This window comes from Meriones unguiculatus, chromosome 10 (genome assembly GCF_030254825.1).
Source record: "Meriones unguiculatus strain TT.TT164.6M chromosome 10, Bangor_MerUng_6.1, whole genome shotgun sequence".
In the NCBI taxonomy this organism is placed as follows: domain Eukaryota; kingdom Metazoa; phylum Chordata; class Mammalia; order Rodentia; family Muridae; genus Meriones; species Meriones unguiculatus.
In genome coordinates, this window is record NC_083358.1 from 64152865 (window position 1) to 64172408 (window position 19544).

General features: G+C 38.9%; 1 protein-coding gene across 10 annotated transcripts in view; it reads left to right on the forward strand.

The window, feature by feature from the left end:
- Pdlim5 (PDZ and LIM domain 5) overlaps window positions 1-19544 on the forward strand; it is a 172998-nt gene that overhangs the window by 137352 nt on the left and 16102 nt on the right. For all 10 annotated transcript variants that reach the window (XM_060392607.1, XM_060392609.1, XM_021659671.2 and 7 more), the window contains one exon: window positions 14489-14660. In XM_060392607.1, coding sequence (XP_060248590.1) covers window positions 14489-14660 — 172 coding nt within the window. The remainder of the gene's footprint in view (window positions 1-14488; window positions 14661-19544) is intronic.

A 19544-nucleotide genomic window follows, 5' to 3' on the forward strand; every position in this document is an offset into this window, starting at 1 on the left:
AAAGACAAGAGAAATGTCTGACAAAGCAGCTACCTAAAAATACCACAGCGCTAAGGACAAAGGGCCTGCTAGCCTCACGAAGCATTGAACTAAGAGTTCAAGGTGCTGAATGTAAGCCATGCTGTAATTAGCATTGCCTTCTATACCCAGTATTTCAAAATATTAGCAATTCTGTAACCATGGCCAGATTTTTTTTTCCTCTCAAAAAAATAAGGAACTCATTGTAACCAAGGCGCCAAGCAATGGAGTGCAGTGGGAATATTAGGGATGTGGACTCACCAGTGCAAAGCACCAGTGTATTGCATAGAAGTCAGCAACAGATAAACACAGAAAAGTTAACGTTGATTATAGGGCTGAGGTCAGAATTCATGAGCTCTGTCTCAGTGGGAAGGAAGTAGAAAGAACTTGAATAAAGAACAGAATTTGGAGTTAAGGAAAACAAACATACATTTGTTTATGGTGAAGTTTTATTTTATTCAGAAATAAGATTTTAATGTTTATAAAACAAAAATAACAGAAAGAACCTCAAGAGTTTGATTTCTTCAAGGAAGTGCAAGTTGTTCAAGATGTTTTAGTAGTAAGAGAGAAAGGGTTAGTGGATTAATGGGGAGTCTGGCTGGTAAGTGCTTAGAGCATATCAGAGTGTAGGCTTGCTTTTGAAAATAAGCTTTTAAAAGACCTGTAATCGGTGTAGTAGCAGTTAGATTTGCTCTATTGAAAGATCAATATGTCTTTAATGTGCTTAACAGACCACGCTGATTTCTCTGTAGTGATTAGGACTGGATTCCAGAGCCCCATGTTAGAGGCTGTTGAGGTGTTCCAGCCTAGGGGTGGTGATGATGGAGACATCACTTCAGGCACTGGTGGTGGGAATGTAGAGAGTTCCGGGAGAACAGACCTGCAGCCTTCTTAGCATCTTTACCTGAGTGGGGTGCAGCTTTAACCACTGTTTCCCAGGGAAAGTACGGTGCTACAGTACCTATGCGTCAAGCCCAAATACTGTCAGAGTGATTGTATGTAGATACAGGACCTGTGCATCGCTTTCCAAAACACTCCAGCACATTTTCTCTCACAGCAATGTTGGGTTTGCTGCATCGTTTCAGTGTGCTGTTCTCTTTGGCAGTTCTGAAGTGTGACTGAAGCATCACCTGCATGCTTTCTTTAATTGTGGATACGCAAAGCCCCCAGTTACGTTCATGTCTGCTGACAGTGGCAAAAATGAGTACATTTCTTTTTAAAAGTCTTTTATTATTAAATGCTTTCATGCAAGTATAGGTATTCTGATGAAAATAAAGGCATCGGCCTGATATTATGGCAGTATACTCAAACTCAGTAGTCATGTGTCATTTAGTGTTCAGCACACCTACTTTGCAATATTACATACCGAAGAAACACAAGTTCCTATCCTACTTTGGGTAGGGCCTTGCCCTCTCTGTAGCCTTTATTGGCCTCAAACTCACCTTATGCCTACCCTCCCAGGTGCCGAGATTATAGACAGCTGCATCAATCAGGCAACACAGTTTCCATTAATAATTTGCTTTTTTCTTTTTTGGTGTGTGAGCGTGTGTGGTGCAGGAGTGAGTGTGTGGGCACTCACGTGTGGGTGTGCTTGTGTATGCATGCCCCTGTGGAGGGAGGAGGTCGGCAGTTGTCTTCATTCTCCACCCTGTTTTTATGACAAGGTTCTCTCAGTGAACCTCAAGGTCACAATTTTAAATAGATTGTGCCCTCACTTTTCCCCAGTGCTGGGGTTACCAGATCATGCCACATGCCTCAGTTTTACCTATGTGCCAAGCCCTCATGCTTGCTGTTTACACAGCCAGCATTTACTCTCTGTGCTACCTCCCCAGCCCCCACTTGCTTATCTCTTTATGATACCAAAAAAAAAAAAAGTTTGAATATGCACTAAAAGCAGGGGATCTTAATTGATGTTGATGTGGAAGCATAAAAATCAGTGCTTGCTAAAGAATATGAGCACACTACAAATAAGCTTATTTATATTGTATAAAATAATTGTATAAAATAATTGTGTAGTCAGTTAGAAATATTTTAGGGAACAGTACATTTGGTGGGGTCAAGGAAAAGGAAAAGCGACAGACTATAGTATACAAAGTACTTAGTGGACAATAGTACCTACCTCTTTGTTGGAGAAGTCATCATCCCTATTTGAATACCAAGGCAGCCTAGAAAGGAACACACTGCGTCACCAGCAGTAATATGGTAGATATTGTTCATTAGCAATAATCATTTTAATGCTCTTTTCAGCTTCAAAAAATATCTTCATCAAGACTGCACTTTAAGTCATTACAGTTGACTATCATCTTACTAACAAGTTAACAGGCTCCGAGAAAAGTAAAAGGAACTCTCCAGTTTATAGTACGATGAAAGGAACAATGCAGTTTATAGTACGGTGAACCATTACTGTAACCGCAGATCACAGTTTCCTGTGTTGCACGATAGCATCAGTGAATGCATAAGGAAGACCAGATCATGTAGGGATGGCCTAGAGAGGATTCTTGTTGAGGACAGAGAGAATTAACTATGTGCCTGGCAGCCACTAAAATCTATAACATCTAAACTTCATGTTTGAAATTTTTATAATTAGCTTTAATTCTAGTTTATTCACCCCCTTTATTGTATGAAGCCTGTGCTGTGGGGAACATTTTAGAAGTAAAACACAGCCTTTTTACTTTATTATGATTAGATAGAGCTGGGGAGAGATCTGATATATGATTTTTTTCTTTCCAAGAAAGACTCATTTATTTGTGCGATTTAGTTAGATCAAAGACTGAATGATGTTCATCTCAGTTGTAAATGGTTATAAATTATCTCTCTATTTGAAGTATAAAGTAGATACGGGTGAGAAAGAAAATTACTGGTGCTCCAACCACCCCACATTTCATTGTAGACTTTGTGCTGCACTAATGAATCAAGGTAACTATATTTGTTCATAGATGGATTTATTGGTTCTAATTTTAAATTTTTGTATGAGTAAGTAAACTGCTACCAGATCCATGTATTTCATCTCCTCTAATAATATTTTATTGCCATCTGCTCCCTGCATTTGTACATCATTAAATAGTTCACTTGCTACAAAGCCCTAAGAGGAGCTGTCCACTGTCAGAATTGGAGCATGAGAATATTCTTGCTATCCTCATATAGCGAATACATTTCAGTTTAAAATCGTGATTCTTAGGTAGGAAACCATGAGAGTAATACCATTAACCATGCACTTTCTTTTCTTATAAATGTTTTCTTTGGGACTTTTGTTTTGGTGTTGGAATCTGCATGATGGTGTGGGGGCACACGTGTAGAAGCTCACCTTTCCTCCAATTTTTACTTCATGCTGGCCTAGTAAACCTTTTCATAAGAGAAAGTACCTAGATGCAGTCATAAATGTTTTTCATCAAAAGGTATTATTTTACACATTTGGTTCAAATGTCCTTGGTCACGTCTGGCCAACCTACTGTCAGTTTTTGTAAATAAAGTTTTATTGAAGCATGGGCATGCTCATTTCTTTATATATCATCCATGGCTATTTTCAGGCTTCAGTGACCTATTTGAATATTTGCTGTCTTAGTTAGGGTTTTATTGCTGTAAAGAGATACCATGACCAAGGCAACTCTTATGAAGGAAAACATTTAATTGGGTGTGGCTTACAGTTCAGAGGTTTAGTCCATTATCCTTATAGCAGGAAGCATGGTAGCACACAAGCAGACATGGTGCTGGGAAAGGAGCTGAGAGTGTTATAGCCAGATTAGCTGGCAGCAGGAAAAGAGAGTGAGGCACCCGGCCTTGCTTGAGCTTCTGAAACCTCAAAGCCCACCTCAAAGGATCTGGATTAAAAATGAGTCTTCTCATTTCAAATTATTTAATTAAGGAAAAGATGAGACCTGATAAGCTAGGTCAGATCAAAGGGGAGGAGGTCCTCCCCTGTGAGTGAACTTGGAGAGGAGGATGAGAGGAGATGAGGGAGGGAGGAAGGAATTGGGAGGGAATAAGGGAAGGGGCTACAAATGAATAAACTGTAATTAATACAAAAAAAATTAAAAGAAAAAGATCCCTCACAGGTGTACCCAGCTGCTTAGGTTTTAGTTAATTCCATATAAAGTCAAGTCTAGATAATCCTCACAGGTTACGTAGACTGGCTGGCTAGGAAGCCATGGGGATCCTCTTCACCTCTCTGTGGCTGGGAATATATGCACTTGTCACCATGCCTGGCTTTTATGTGGGTGCTGGGGACCAAGCTCATGTCTTCACGCTTGTATGGCAAGCGTTTTACCAACTGAGCTGCCTCCGCAGCCTGCAGATAAGGCTAGCAATGCTTTCTGACATGCCTGAGGCTATGAGTTATGCCTTAGTTTTGCTTTTTAAGATAATATTTGTGTTGGTAAGACAGATAAGCACTTACAGGTGTTTGCCATCAACCCTGCTGAGCTTCCTTTGGTACCTATAACCCACATAATGGAAGGAGAGGACTGACTCCTACCTGTTGTTCCTGCCCTCCTCATGCATGCTGTGGTGCACACACAAACATGCAGACAAATGCTAAATAAGTTTTTTTTTAATATTTTCAAAAATGAATATTTGAGTCCTTTTTTGTTTCTTTTGCTTTTGATTATTTTTCATTTTTTATGGATACTGCTGGCTTTCCACAATGACAGCATGAACTCTTCCCACTGTATGTTACATGCAGCAATAATAATGAAATATTTAGAAAATGCTGTGCATATTATGATTGGTGAAATTATTTGCTGACATTAACTAATGGTAATAAAACCCTATGTGTTAACATCTTATGTTTTTTATCTGTTATGTAATTACTACAATGACCCCAAAGAAAGCTTTTGTGCGAGCTCAATAGAGAAAAAAAGCTAAATGTATGTACTGACTAATATTTGATGACATGCAATATAAAAGAGAATAGTACCTCATCTAAGTCTCTATATTCACTTTAATTAAGACACTGTAGATCAGTTTTATCTGAGTTCTTAATGTTGAAGGGATGACTGCTAAGGGCAGACTGTCCTCGTGAGGAGGCAGTGATACTTGATACTTAGTCTTAGATGCACCTGTTGCAGTTCTTCATGGCATACATGCCAGCATTCTCCACTGCTTACATAAATGATAATGGTTTAATCCGTCCAAATTTGCTTTTAATCATTGAATTAAGCAAGTCCTTGATTCCATTCAATAAAAATTGCACAAACCTCACAATGTCCTCTGATCTTAGATCATGGCTTAACTTTTTCCATTTTTGCTGGATATAATTTCACGCCTGGATTATGAAAAGTAGACTGTGGTTTATGCTTTCAACATAAGGATCTTGATGGAAAAAAAACTGCACAGACCCTGTTTTTCTCTTGGCTACCATCTGTTTAAGATGGTTGGGGAAGGGGCAGAGAAGAAAGCACTCGCTGTCCACAATAATATGCAAGTGTGCTGCCATACTGCTTCTCAATTTAGCATGTGTAAAATTTCTACCATACCTTCGAGGACATACTCTGCTGTTGAATTACAATTCTTTACCTCCCCAAGAGTGGCAGAGGGTCACTTTGATATGGAGCAGTTATTTATACAAGCCCAAGATTAGCCTCAGTGTTTCAAATAGGAACACCCCTTGCAATTCAAACAGTTGTTTTTCACATTATAAACTCATATATGACTTCTGCTTTGTTGGGGCAGCAGACGCTTGTCTTTTTCCTTTCTGGTAACATTCATATTTATTAACATTTTCAATATCAACTCCTTCTGACAGTGAAAGTAAAATACTACGTGATTTTTATAAGGAATCAGAATTTTTATGGTTAATTTCTAGGTTAATTCCCATAGTTTTCTTTGTTGCTTATTTATTCACAAATATACAAATACAAATATGCACTCCTTTTAATTGTTTTTCAAAATTTAAGAAATCCAACCTTGTATGCATAATGGATTAAAGAATAGGTAACCATGTTTATAGAAAGAAGTATCATTGTCGAAAATAAAATAGCCTATTATAAACTCTGTTAAGTCTTAATATAATCTAAGTTGTAGAGGCACTAGAACAAGTTTGCCATTTTTTGAATGATGGCTTTACAAACAGAAAGGAAAAAATAATGCTTTCAAACAGTATTCCTAAATTATCCAGATAAGCTCATTTCTAGTTTGATTTCTGTTGCTGATAAAAACAACTCTGGTTTCATTGATTCTTTGAATTGTTTTATTTGTTTCTAATTTATTGATTTGAGCCCTGAGTTTGATTATTTCCAGCCGTCTATTCTTCTTGGTTATGTCTGCTTCTTTTTTTTCCCCCTAAGGCTTTCAGGTGAGCCTTTAAGTTGCTTTTATGAGACGTTTCAAAATTCTTCTTGAAGACACTAAGTGCTATGAATTTTCCTCTTAGCACTGCTTTCATTGTGTCCCATAAGTTTGGGTATGTTGTGCCTTCATTTTCATGGGGGAGCAGCCTTACCAGTCCACAGAGGAAGACAAAGAAACCAGTCATGATGAGACCTAATAGACTAGGGTCAGATGGACCTATCATTGGACTGGGGGAGGGGCATAGGAGAAAAAGAGGGAGGGAAGGGGGATTGGGAGGGGATGGGGAAGGGGGCTACAGCTGGGATACAAAGTGAATAAACTGTAATTAATAAAATAAAATAGATAAAAACAACTCTGACTAGGAGCAATCATAGGAGAAAAGGGGATATTTAGCTTAGACTTCCGGATTACAGTCCATCCATGAAGGATGTTAGGGCAGGAATGAAAACAGGAACCATAGGCAAAGGCTGCTTGTCGGCCTGTTTTCTTGCTTTCTGTCTGGTTCATGCTCAGCTAGTGTCCTAGTACAGCTCAGTCCCACCTGCCTAGGGATGGTGCCACTCACAGTGGGTTGGTTCCTTCCGCATCAGTCATCATCAGTCAAGACTCCCCCATAGACATAGCCACAGGTCAACCTGATCTGGGAAGTCTCTGAGTTAAGATGCCTTCACATGACTCTAGCCTGCGTCAGGTTGGTAAATGAAGCTATCTAGGACACCTTAGTAAAGAAATTGAAAATTAAGGTAGCAGATATTAATCGTCTTGATTATGATTAGTCCCTTCAGAACTGAACAAGGAGTTAGTATTTTCAGATTTCTGTCAAGCTTGAGGATCACATTTGCCTTTATATTTTAGTGACTCAAAGCAGTCACTGGCAAAGAACATGGCATATAATTTGTTCATAAGATGTATTTACATGAATGAATGGGTGGATGGATGAATGAATGAATGCATAAAGAAAAAGACTTTGGAGTCGGATGTCATTTTAGAAAACCAAATTTTCCACCTATGCCTTTATTGGCTTCTGTGGCATATTCTCCTATGTTTTCTTCTCCTAATCTGTCTGTAAGGTACTTGCACTGCTTGCTTTCTGTCCAAGAAACACCTCTCTTTTCTACTTTCACTGCATTATAATTCAGTTCTCTAACACAAATGTGAATATGGTGTGACTCTTGACTCACTCTTTTTTTTAATTAAATTTTTATTTTTTACATTAATTACATTTTATTCACTTTGCATCCCAGCTGTAGCCCCCTCCCTCATTCCCTCCCAATCCCACCCTCCCTCCCTCATCTCCTCCCATGCCCCTCTCCAAGTCCACTGATAGCGGAGGTCTATTGACTCATTCTCATAGCTTCAGATATTTGTCTTGAGTTCACATATTTAGTATTCTTTCTGTAATGAGATGGATGACAATAACGGTTAAGGGCTTCACCCATCTGAGGAACAGGACTATGCATGTCCTCATCTATTGTATATTTGTGCTTAGTGTTGTATCTGTACGTTAGGCCTTTTGTATATGCTTGCTGTCCTGTTTTGCTTTCTCTTGCTGTGTTAAACACCATGACCATAGCACCTTTGAGAAGAAAGAGTTTATTTCATCTTGTAGCTGACAGCCCATCGTGAAGAGAAGTTGGGGGCAGGAACTAAAGCAGAATCCATGCTTGCACTACATGGCTTGTTCAGCAACCAAGAACCACTTGCCCAGTGGTGCTACTGCCTACAGTGGCCTGGGCCCTTCTGCATCGATTGCTAATCGAGAAAAAGCCCCCACAGATAGGACAGAGTACAATCTTTTGGTGGCAATTCCTCACCTGTGATTTCTCTTCTGAACCATCCTCTTCCAGGATTATGTCAAGTTGACAAAAACTGTCCACAGTACTGAATGAATGAATAGCTGTATAAGTAAACTTACTATCTTTCAAACTCTTACCACTTACCCCGTGAGCTAATCAGCTCTCTATTGCTGAAAAACATACCTGAGATAATCAACATTAAGAGATTAAATGTTTATTTTCCTTACTATTTTTAAAATAAATTAGTTATTACAACTTAAACCAATGTACACGATACATATCACTTTCACACACCCTCTCCCTCTCCCTACTACAATGTCTTTCTCAAGTTCATATGTTTGTCTAGTTTGTGACCTCCTGAGTTTAACCATGGATGCCTAGGTGACCATGGGTTTGGAGCTATCTACTATAGCTTGGTAGTTTCAGCAGTGCTTGTTCAACTGGGGACTATGAGTCCTCTCCTAGACACTAGCAAAAGCCAGTAGTTCAGTGGTAAGTCCGCTTCCTAGTACATAAACTCTCTGAGTGTGTTAAATATCTTATATAAAGGAAAAATTCTGACACTCATGCACTTAAACTTGCTTATCAAGTGAGAAGTAATTGGTGGAACTGGAGTTGTAAATCCCAAGAGTCTGTGGGCTCCTTCTGCTACCATAGTTGATTTTTGACAAGACCTGCCTTGTGTAGGTCCAGTGCAAGTACCTACAGTTGTGAATTCGGGATTGCAAATGGCTACATGGAATCTAGAGACTGGCATTTTACAGCCCTTCACTGTATTTTTCAGCTCTTACATGTTTCCACTAAGTTTTCCAAGCCTTGGGTTCTTTTCCATGTAAATGTGTGGTTTAGGGATGAGTCCTCAATTGTCGCTTCTCAGCCTCTTGGGTATCCACAAGTCTCTACATTTATTCCCAATTCACTGTAAAGGGGGCTTCTCTGATTAAAGTGAAGGGCTTTTGTCTATAGGTACAAGGCAGTTTGATAACTGTGCCAACTTAGTTAGCCTGCTTAGGAAGAGTTCTCCATGCCTCTCACTAGCTAGGTTAGGACACCTAACCAACTAGTTAGGACACACCAGGCTTGTGTCCTTTATGGAGCAGGCCTCAGATCCAGTCAGAGGGCAGTTGCGCACCCCCAACAGCAGTCACCCTATCATTGCACAGTTTCAGTCCATTGTCCTTTTTTGCTTGTGAATCTGAAATGAAGTTTCATCTTGGCAGGAGCGTGTAACAGAGGAAGCCCACCCACCTCACAACCCACATCAAGAAATCATGATGAGGAGCAAACTCCTGCTAGATCCCCCCCCCCATAAAAGAGTCCACCCCATCTCCTAGCACCTTGGATGGGGACACAAAGCTATGTCCCATGTACCTTTCAGAAACATTTTATATCTGAGCTGCATCCCACTGTAAAGAAAATCAATTATATGCTGGTCTGTAACCTTTAAACTTCATGAAGGCAGAAATCATTCGTACTCATACTGGTAAAGCCAAGTAGTTCATAAAGCAGTTGCTTGAGTCCATGTCCCTGAGCAGCCGCTATTCGTCCCTGGCTGTGCGTTTTCAATCTGCTGAGTGATAGCAGTAGCATTGCTGTAATGGTGCACCAGTTCCCTCTGTCTCTGTCTCCTTTAACCTTTCAACATAACAATAGCAGCAACAAGTCTAGAGCTGTGTAGGTGATTTTGCATGTGTGGTTTTGTAGATGTGTATGTTCATGTGTCTGGTTTTGTTTGTATGTGCATGGGTGTGGGCATGTGAGCAAGCAAGTATGCACATGGCAAGAAATGGAGAGATAGAAGAAGTCACAGATTAAAAGAGGTACATCGTTGTGACAAATATTTTTTAAAATTAGTGATTCACTGTTCTTCATTTTACTTGATTACTGTAACAAACCCTCTTTTCAGATGCTGAGAGCAATCTGGTATACTGACAAATTATTTAGTGCATGTTTAAATTATTTGGTGTTAATCTCTGTAAACACTAAATGGTGAAAAGAAAAAGGAAAGATCAAGTATGGATGTGTGTCGTTTATAGCCCTTCAAACACTAAGACAACAATTTTAGTTAACAAAGGGGACATTCTCACAGTTTATCAAATAGCTAATGACTTTGAATTTCTGGAGAGCTGGTGCTGAAATATGTTTATTACAAAAGAAAAGCATTTCAGCCAAAGTTCTAGTTGGGTAGCGATAGTCTGCAAAAGAATCCGAATTTAATAAAAATTGTTCAGGATTAAGGTTGAAGAAGAAATCTAATCTAAAGTAGAGCTTATTTCCCCATGTTCTTCATCGTGGCACTCACTGACTTACGGCTTAAGTTCTTGTTCTTGTGGCTTAGAGTTCCACACTGTGACCTGGGACTGAGCCTGTGTTCCTATGTGATGTCCTTACTAGAAAGGAAAAGAAAAGGGAAACAATTCTGTCGATAAGTAAATTGTCGTCAAGGGAGATCATTTTCACAGAAGGCTCAATACACTTAAGGCATCTGATCTCCACGGACAATTATTTTTCTGAGACGGTACAGTAATTATCACAGAAGTAGGACTAACTTTGCGTTGTTCCATTCACCTAGTGCCTCATGTTTTCACACTATCATGCCAAGTGGCTAGAACCATAGGATGGGACTTAGTTACTCAAGTTAGCCGTTCCTGTACTAGAGAGGTGTGAGAATCAGTCCAGACAAATAGAGTATTTCATCCATACTGTAAATACCTGTACCTTGGGACTGCTCAGGTACAGTTGTTAGCAGGGACTACATAGCTTTGTGTGCTAGCCAGTGTGCTAGTACACAGCAACAAACAGGGATAAGAATTTTCTTCACCTCCAAGGTGGTGTAGGGGGGGCTAACAGAAAGCAGTAGAACTTGGAGCTTTCTTATTTGTATTTAAGATATAGTCACATGTTTTGTGATTAAAAATGATTCATATAAGTAAGTTAGTTCCTCGTGTACCTTCTTGAGGCCTGTGCCATATGGATTATGTCCCGTTCTAAAGTGACTGTTTGAGAATCTTTGTACTCACTTATTGCTTAGAAATGTCCAGATGACTCTGTACTTTAGGGCTTATGCATAGATAATGTGATACGGTAGATGAAAGGGTTTCATTCTCTTTGAGGTCTGATTTCTAGATTTTCCAATTAGTAACTTTCCCATTTGAAACCCTAACCCTAATCCTCATTTAAGAAATGGCTTTCTGTATAGTCTGAGGGCAGAAACAACAAAGTGGACTGACTTTCTTTTTTCCATCTGATTAAGTGCCTCTTCACTTTCTGTTCTTAAGGCAGTTTTCTTGTGGAAAAGGAGTATATATTTTGTACCCATTTTAAAAATTAATTGACTTGGAGAAGAAAAGATATTAACAGAAGTTTGACGAATACTATATAAATTATCTAGGCAGCATAGTGTAGGTGTTAAAGACAAAGAGAGGCCTTCTCCAATAGTGGTCAATGGAGACTTTGGAGAAGAGAGCTATAAATAGTACTTTTATTTCCTCAGATGATGGCGGTACCCAAGCTTTATGAATTCATTGCTTGGGCTGAACCCAGAGTGTTTCTAACTAGCCCTAGACCGAGGTTTGGAAGCTTATAGCCTCCATACAATCTCTGCAAGCTTGGACCTTGCAGGCTTCAGCTTCCAGCCTCTGTCTGCTAACCTAGGCCTAGAATGTTTTTACCCTCCAAAACTTAATACTAAATAAACTTACCCTTTCTAGTTCTTTCTGAACTATGGCTGGCTGGTTCAATTCAGCTGTTTTGGCTCAAAACTCCTCTCCAACCTGACAGATTCAAACTGGTTTCTTTCCATTTCTCACTGAATTACTGTGCTTGGAAAAACTACTTCTGGACTCCATGAACTAAACTGCACAAACTCAACTGTGCCAAAGTGTACTGCACTTGCAAACTCTATTGTACTGTCCCTGCCAACTCTCTTGCTCTGTCACTGCCCTGCTCTTCAGTAGTTCCTCTTTCCTGTCTGTTCTTTTGAGAGTTGAGCATATGATATCTCTGACTCATTCTGTTAAATCCTTCTCTGTTAAATCCATTTTCTGCTCCTAAATTAGACGTCATTGGGATTAAAGGTGTGTCTGTATTCCACCCAGAGGGAATAACAGTGTAGACTAAGTGTGTGGGTGTATTCCAGAGGGATCACACAGCTCTAGGTCTTTGGATGTGATCTCTTACCAGAGGAGCCATGTTGTTGGATTAAATTAAAAATTGAAAGCAAAACTTGAATGATCTTTGCAGAGTAAGGCAAGGGTAAGTACATAAGTAGCACATACTAGACATTTCATTGACTAAAGGTCATACAGTGGGGGTTCAGGTATGGTTTTCTGAAGGGACCCGAAGCAAAGTCTGTGTGTCTGTGTGCAGCATGTGCCTACTAGAAATGGGGAAATGGAAGAAATCAGAGATTGCAGCTGGGAGAGTGATGACGGTTGTGTAGACTTCAGGACTTTGAAGCTAGAAATCAAATGATAGGATAAGGTTTGGATAAGAAGGAGAGGGCAACTTGAAAACACTTGCAGTGAAGCAGCTGCTGGAGTCTGAAGGTGAAGCATTAGGAACATGGGAGGCAGAATGCTGTCTCTGCCTGCCTGCATGAGGGATTTAAAAAAAAAGGAAGTTCTCAGTAAAAGCTTTATTAAGAAGAGACCTATTTGGCATCTTTGAATTGAAAAGACTTATAGTCTGAACGTGGAAAATGCTTTCCAGTTTCTCAGAAAAGAGCAAACCTGTACATAGAAACTTTAGCGCCAAGGTCAGGTTGTAGTGTGAGAGTAAACAGAGTACCAAGGACGAAGATATATGAACTGGATATAGCACTAATGCCCTTCCCCACTTGTTTAAGAGGATATGTGAGTCACAGAGTGGAAACGGTTCAACCCATTTCAACGTGAGTTTCCTCATGTTGAAAGCTCCATTTCATAGCACGGGTGCAACACTCAGCACAGCAGAAGTGCGAGGCTTCTGGGTCTGTAATTGCAAATCCTTACAAACAGACCTTATTCTGATGGAGGGAAAATATTCTAATAGTTATCTTAATTGCTTTTATACACTTCTAATAACACCTGTAATAGATGTCCACTTGGGTAGGCACAGAAGAATTGTGTATTGTATCATACACAATATTGACTTGTGTTATATGTGTATGCTTTTTATTTAAGGTATTCCCTTTAAACCGTTTAAATATGCATCTTTCTTATTCCAGTAGACTTTAGTTGTTTATGGGTAAAGAAAACTCCTCCCTGTTGATTTCAGACCCATTTATGTTTACTCACTGATGTATTGATTGATTTATTCATTCATTTCCGAGATTGTATTTGTTGGAAAATAGGATTAAGAGTTTTTGGGAACATGTGTAGAAGGAGAAAATATGCAAAAGTATTAGTGGAATAAATGAGGCATTCATGGAAAATTATGAGAACATGGAAGACAAACATTTGATCTCTGTTATATGGAAGAAACCATGGTAGACGTGGGTCATTGGGAAGGTATGAAATAGTTCACCGAAGAATTGAGTCTTAAATCATACATGGTGGTTGCTATGCAAAAAAAGAGAAGGGAAGAACAATGGTATTCCTGGGAACAAAGGCAGTCTGTGCATACAAGATCATGTGTGCAAAAAAATGAGGCAGTTTGATATTGCTGTAGCACTAGGTGAAGGCAAAGAGGTGAGTAGTGACACTGAGGAGCAGGTGACTGGGAGGGCTAGTGCACAGTGCGGAGACATGAACTGTGTTCACTGGTCAGAGAGCAGGGAGACTCCTGAACCACTTTATGGACTTGTGGTCTGCCAGCATTTCCATCTTCAGTAGTCCTTGGGAGAAGGAACATAAGGAAGATAAGACATTTTGGCAACTAGTCCAGAAAGCAAACATCCAGGACCTCAAATAGGAAACATTGTGGGAATGGAGAGGGGGAGGCAAATCTGTGGAAATCTGAACCTCTTCAAACCAGAGCTGCGCAGGAAGGAACAGGGGTGATACTGGGTAACTAGGATACTACAGATACTGGCTCACATGCCTAGTAATGATGATGCGATCTTCTTGGAAAATACAAACTGGGAGAGAATAGAGCAAGCTCTTTATCTTCAACACACTGAAGTTTCTTAAATGCCTGTGATATATTTGGAACTAAGTTTAATTAGTTAAGGTGGGCAAAGATAAGTAGATGGAAAGAAATATGTCACCTATGATGGCCGCCTAACCACTCAAATTGTGTCCTAATCCTTGAGTTTCTTCTCTGTTCACCTGTTTAATTATGCCCCATGTTTGGGTCTTACTTTGCCACAGTGTCAGTGGGTAGGTGAATAACTTAACCAGTGATTTTGTTATTAGGAAAGTTCATAGTTGCCTTTTTCTCATTCTGATTTTCTTGCATTTAACTCCTAGCACCTTCTACTGGAAGAATTTCAAACAATGCGACTTTGGGTACAGGGGCACCTGTGAACTCAGCTGTGGGGCCGCCCCAGCCAAGTGACCAAGACACACTCGTGCAGAGAGCTGAGCACATTCCAGCAGGCAAGCGAACTCCCATGTGTGCCCACTGCAACCAAGTCATCAGGTTGGTTGGTTAGTTTTGGAGTTTTAGTCGAAGTACTTAATGCCATGTGGTTGTTTTAATATTCTGTAACATGCATAATTTAATTAGCAAAATTACAACTCCATGTCATAGGATTCAAGTGTATCACCATACCTATTTTTATGAAAAATAACCCTAGGCTCCATGAAAATAAAACTAAAATATTGATTGTGTCAGTTAATTCATTTCTAGCAAATCTAGAAAAGTAGTCATTAATCTAGTAGCCCTTCAGAAATATTAAAATTGTAAGGCTTGAAGGGACCCTGAGATCATTTATCTCAATGTTATTATTTTAAAAATTATACAAATGAGGACTGTCTTTTACTTATAACGTAAAAGAAAGAACTTTGAGGCCTGGAGAGAAGATTAGATCTTAAACACTGAAGCCATGAAAGTAGGCCTGTTCACAAGTGTCTTAAGTGTTACAGTGGGTTAATATGTGCATCTCTCAAGGTTTTCATCAAAATCTATTTCCTGTCTCTTAAACTCCAAAAAGGGAAAATGCCCAGACATCTTTTAAGCATATTGTGCTACAGCTTATTAAATCTCAACATCCTTATGAGCAGCTTTTAAAATGTTATGAGGTGTGTATGTGAATGCTGGTTGCAGACAGCTCACCAGAAAGGCCTTTGTGAGTTGCCTTGTTGGCAGTAAAAGTAGTTGCTTGAAATTATTCCTTACACACTCTTCTTTTTAAAATGCCCTATTCTGAAACCATTGCAACAATGGGGTCTATAAAGGCAGATAAGCCTAAGAGTGACATTTTCTCTTACACTAATATTGTGGAATATCATATTTCTAGACCATTTTTACTATGGGGGAGGATGATCCCGTGCGTTATACATGACGTATAAGCAAATATTGCTCTTCAAGTGTCGGTGATTGGGTAGCGTGTCGAGAACATAGCACGTAGACAAGATGAACCACCATTTTTACCTTAAAGGCAGCTCATTTGTGGCAATTTAAAAATGTAGAAAAACAGAAAGCAAAAGCCCAGATTCATAAACATCCCTTCCACCCAAGGTGACCACTGTCAGTTTCTAGTTTATAGGTTTTTTGGGGAAAGCAAAGGACAATGGGTTAATATGGGGTTTCACTCTAGCCTGGAACTCATTATGTACTCTAGACTGGCCTGAGACTCATGGTGATCCTTCTGCCTCTGACTCTGAAGAACTGGGATTCTACTTATGAACTACCTTGCCTAGCCTAGTTCAGACTTTTAAAACATGCACATAAAAAAAACAACAAATATTATCTTATAGAAACTAAATAGATTTTTAATAGTTAGTTTCCATGTAAATTGTGATTATATCTTCTTCATAAGAATATGGCTGCCTAAACACTATTTGAACAATGACAACACCAACAAACATGCTAACATGGAAGAGGGAAATTTTACAAGGCCCCATTCTAGACAAAGAATTATAGCCGACTAATGATTGCTGAAAGAGGAAGAATTAGTCTTCAGGGATGAGGCTCTAATTGATTACCCAATAGCAAGTGGTAAGCTCTGATATCATGTACATATAAGCAACACTAAATGGACTCAGCATGTTGACTTTCTCCCTCTGTATGTGTGTTTGTGTGTGTATGTGTAAAACAATAAAAAAGAGGTCATAAATTTGAGAGAAAACAAGAGGGGACAGGACATAGGAGGAATTAAAGGGAGGAAAGGGAAGGGGTACATGATGGAATTATATTTTAATTAATTATCTGTAAAAAGAAATATTCAGTAGTCATCGTGGTGGTAATTGTGATTCCTAAGAGAAGGGACAGCATAATAGAGGTCTCTGAAGTCTAGTGCAGTGTAAATTGAGCAGAAGGCATTGAGTAAGTGTTTAATGAACCAAGGCAGGACTCAGTTCAGTCAACATGGTTTTGATTGGTTTGTTATTTTTCTACAAGTACTTCTGTAAGGTTCTTATTTTACAGAAATAATCTAACATAAAACCTAATGTAGCACTGCTTTATTCTAGTTAGTAAAATACTGCTTTTAGTTCTACCTGTACTTAGTTGTGAAATGTTTAGATTCAGTATTAATGAATATAAATGCTGACTTGTACCGTGGTTTCTGTAAATTGTCTTACTGTGGTTACCCATACTGGTGCTAATGTATTCTGAATTTTAACATCCTTTGTGGAAACAGAATCAGTACTTTGTGTGCTATTGTAAGCTGTTGTTCAACAAGTTAGAGTGTCAAAGCATATCAGTTACTAATTAATGTCTGATTATCAACTTTGGTATTCCCCTATAATCACAACCCTTAGTTCCTCTTTTTAAAGTGGAGAAAATAGGAAGCTCAAAGCAGAAGCAGCAGGAACCATTTCTTCTTGACTTAGTTCCTGATTTAATGGTAGACTGAGATGCTTTGATATACCTACTTTCTGCTTTGTGAAATAAGTACACATTGAGCTGAGGAGGTGGATGGCTGTCACTAACTGTCCCCTCATCTGTTGAACCTTACGTTGTTCTTTTTGATCCAGTTCTTGTTATCATTGAAGCATTAAAGCATCATTTACTAAGGAAGTTAACAGGAATGGGAATTAGCTCATGTCAAGGTCATGTAACAATAGTTAACATAGCACGTTCGCCTGGTGCTCAAGTGCCACGGCAGCTTGCACGCCCTGCCATCGGCTCAGAGCACTGGTCAAAGGGTAAATCCAGCTCTTGCCCTCCGTGTCGGTATTACTTACCAAAGCAAGAAGGTGTTAGATCAGATGACATTTTCTGGGACACCTGTTTTTAAAATAAGTTGCAGTTGCAGGCATGCTACTTTCAACAGAATATTATACCCTGGCCAACTGAGAGGTGTAAAGTTGAGTTTATGTTGCTAGCTTTCCATTAGTCATTTTTGAGAAGAGGTGGTCATTTTCAGGACATGTAAAAGATATGATGTTAGCAACTGAAGTCATTGTCTTCATAGGGCATGCTTACCCACACTCCACTGATGATTTCATTTTGTTTTGATATTTAAGTTTTTGTGTTTATTTGAACCTTGAGAAGTTTAGGAATATTATCCTTAACTTATATTTTGAAGGCATTACTTTGACTGGTTACAAATGCATAAGGTACTTTTCCTGAAGCCTCGGTTTGTGATAGAACATTTTGTATCCAAGCAGGGTAGACCTAGCATTTCTTCATCTTTCATGCTTGTGAATGCATTGACTGTTTAAGTACAAGTGTGATAGGGACACATATAGAAGGTGACTAGTGTAGCTCAGACCAGGCTCTGTTTTCTAGTGGAGCAACGGGCATAGGAGGAACTCAGCTTCTTTCCTGAACGTAACATCTTGTCTCATTAAACTCATTTGCCATTTGTTGCACAGAGTTTACTGAACTGTTTGTGTTTAGCATCTTAACATCTTTTTGAAAGAAGAAGAAGTTTGTGATGCTTGGATTTCTTCCTAGGTATAGAATGTTTGAATGGTCGTCATTTTTGTGTCATTCCTTTTTTGCCTGTAGCACACCAGAACCACTTTCAATCAATTTGTTGTTTATTTCACTGAGAAAAGGAATTTTTGTATTACTGAGATGTTTTGCTTGGTAATTTTCAAGCATTTTCGTAAGCATGTCCTGGGTTACGCCAAGAAGAAGTATGCAGAGCTTTTGCCGACTGCACGATCCATCTCAGCATCTGAACTCCTTTCAACTTCTTTATTTATAGGTCTTTTTTATTGTCCCTTCTGGTTCAGGTTTTATTTGAAAATAAAAGGTTTCCTGGCTTAATGTATCAGCTGCTGAATTTAAGAAAACAACTAAAAACATTGGCCAAGATTTATAGGCAAGATATAAACCAAGATTTTACTGTTCACTATAGAGGGAAAAAAATGAGAACAGAAGAGTCTAACATATTTTGCAATACGATGTCACCATTAAGATCTTGTTTAGATGTTAGTATTTAGTGGATTCTTAAATATTCCAAATGGTACAAAGTTACCTGAACATTGTTCCCACCTCAAGATTACATTTGCTATTGATACTATGTATCCCAGATGAGGAGGGAGACTGAAGCACAGAAAACTCACACATTTCTCAGAACTGCTTTCACTGTAAATAATAGTACCCAAGTTTTAGTCCAGTTCTAACTCCATTTTTTTCATGTCTATAGTATAGGAGAATGCTTACAATTATCAAATGACAAAAAAAGTATAGAACTGTAAAGTAAAAATATAAAATCTAACAAAGTTAAGCAAGATACTAATAAAGCCAGCTCTTCATTAAATATGGTTGACATTGGGATTTATTGGTGTTACTCTACTGTGTCTTCGGAGTAACTTCATGCAGTATGTCCTTAGGAAGACTTTAGATGATGAAACTGGCACTTAGGTTGAGGTTGATGTGACAAACACTGGGTTGGTGAGGTCATAGTGCCAGGACTAGAATCCAGATCTGTATGGTTATGAAGTGCGTTCATTAATTAATTCATTAAATGTTTACTTAACCACTTTTCTTTCTCTGAAAACATAATAGTACATGGCACTTGCAGTCAGGTCTCTTTTCCAAAAGACCAAAATGGAACATTCCCAAAGTTAACAGTTATAATTCCTTAATCCACTGACTCAGGGTGATGCTTGGTTTCTCCTGTACAACACTCTGAACTTTCTGAATTATTACATATGTACGTTATAAATAGATAAACAGTCCACTATATACCTTGCTCTATTGAGTCAGGAGAAAACTGGTTTAAGCAAACTTGGCACACATAGCTATGGCTGTGCATTTTGTTCCCACATTAAAATGTCTGGATAAAGAAGAAAGGAATAGATAACGGATAGGCTGAGCAGGGAGACATTCTTAGCCACCCTGTTAAAATGACTTTGTGTAGTGTACATGTATTCCTAAGTTCAAAAGTAGTAACCCTGTTCG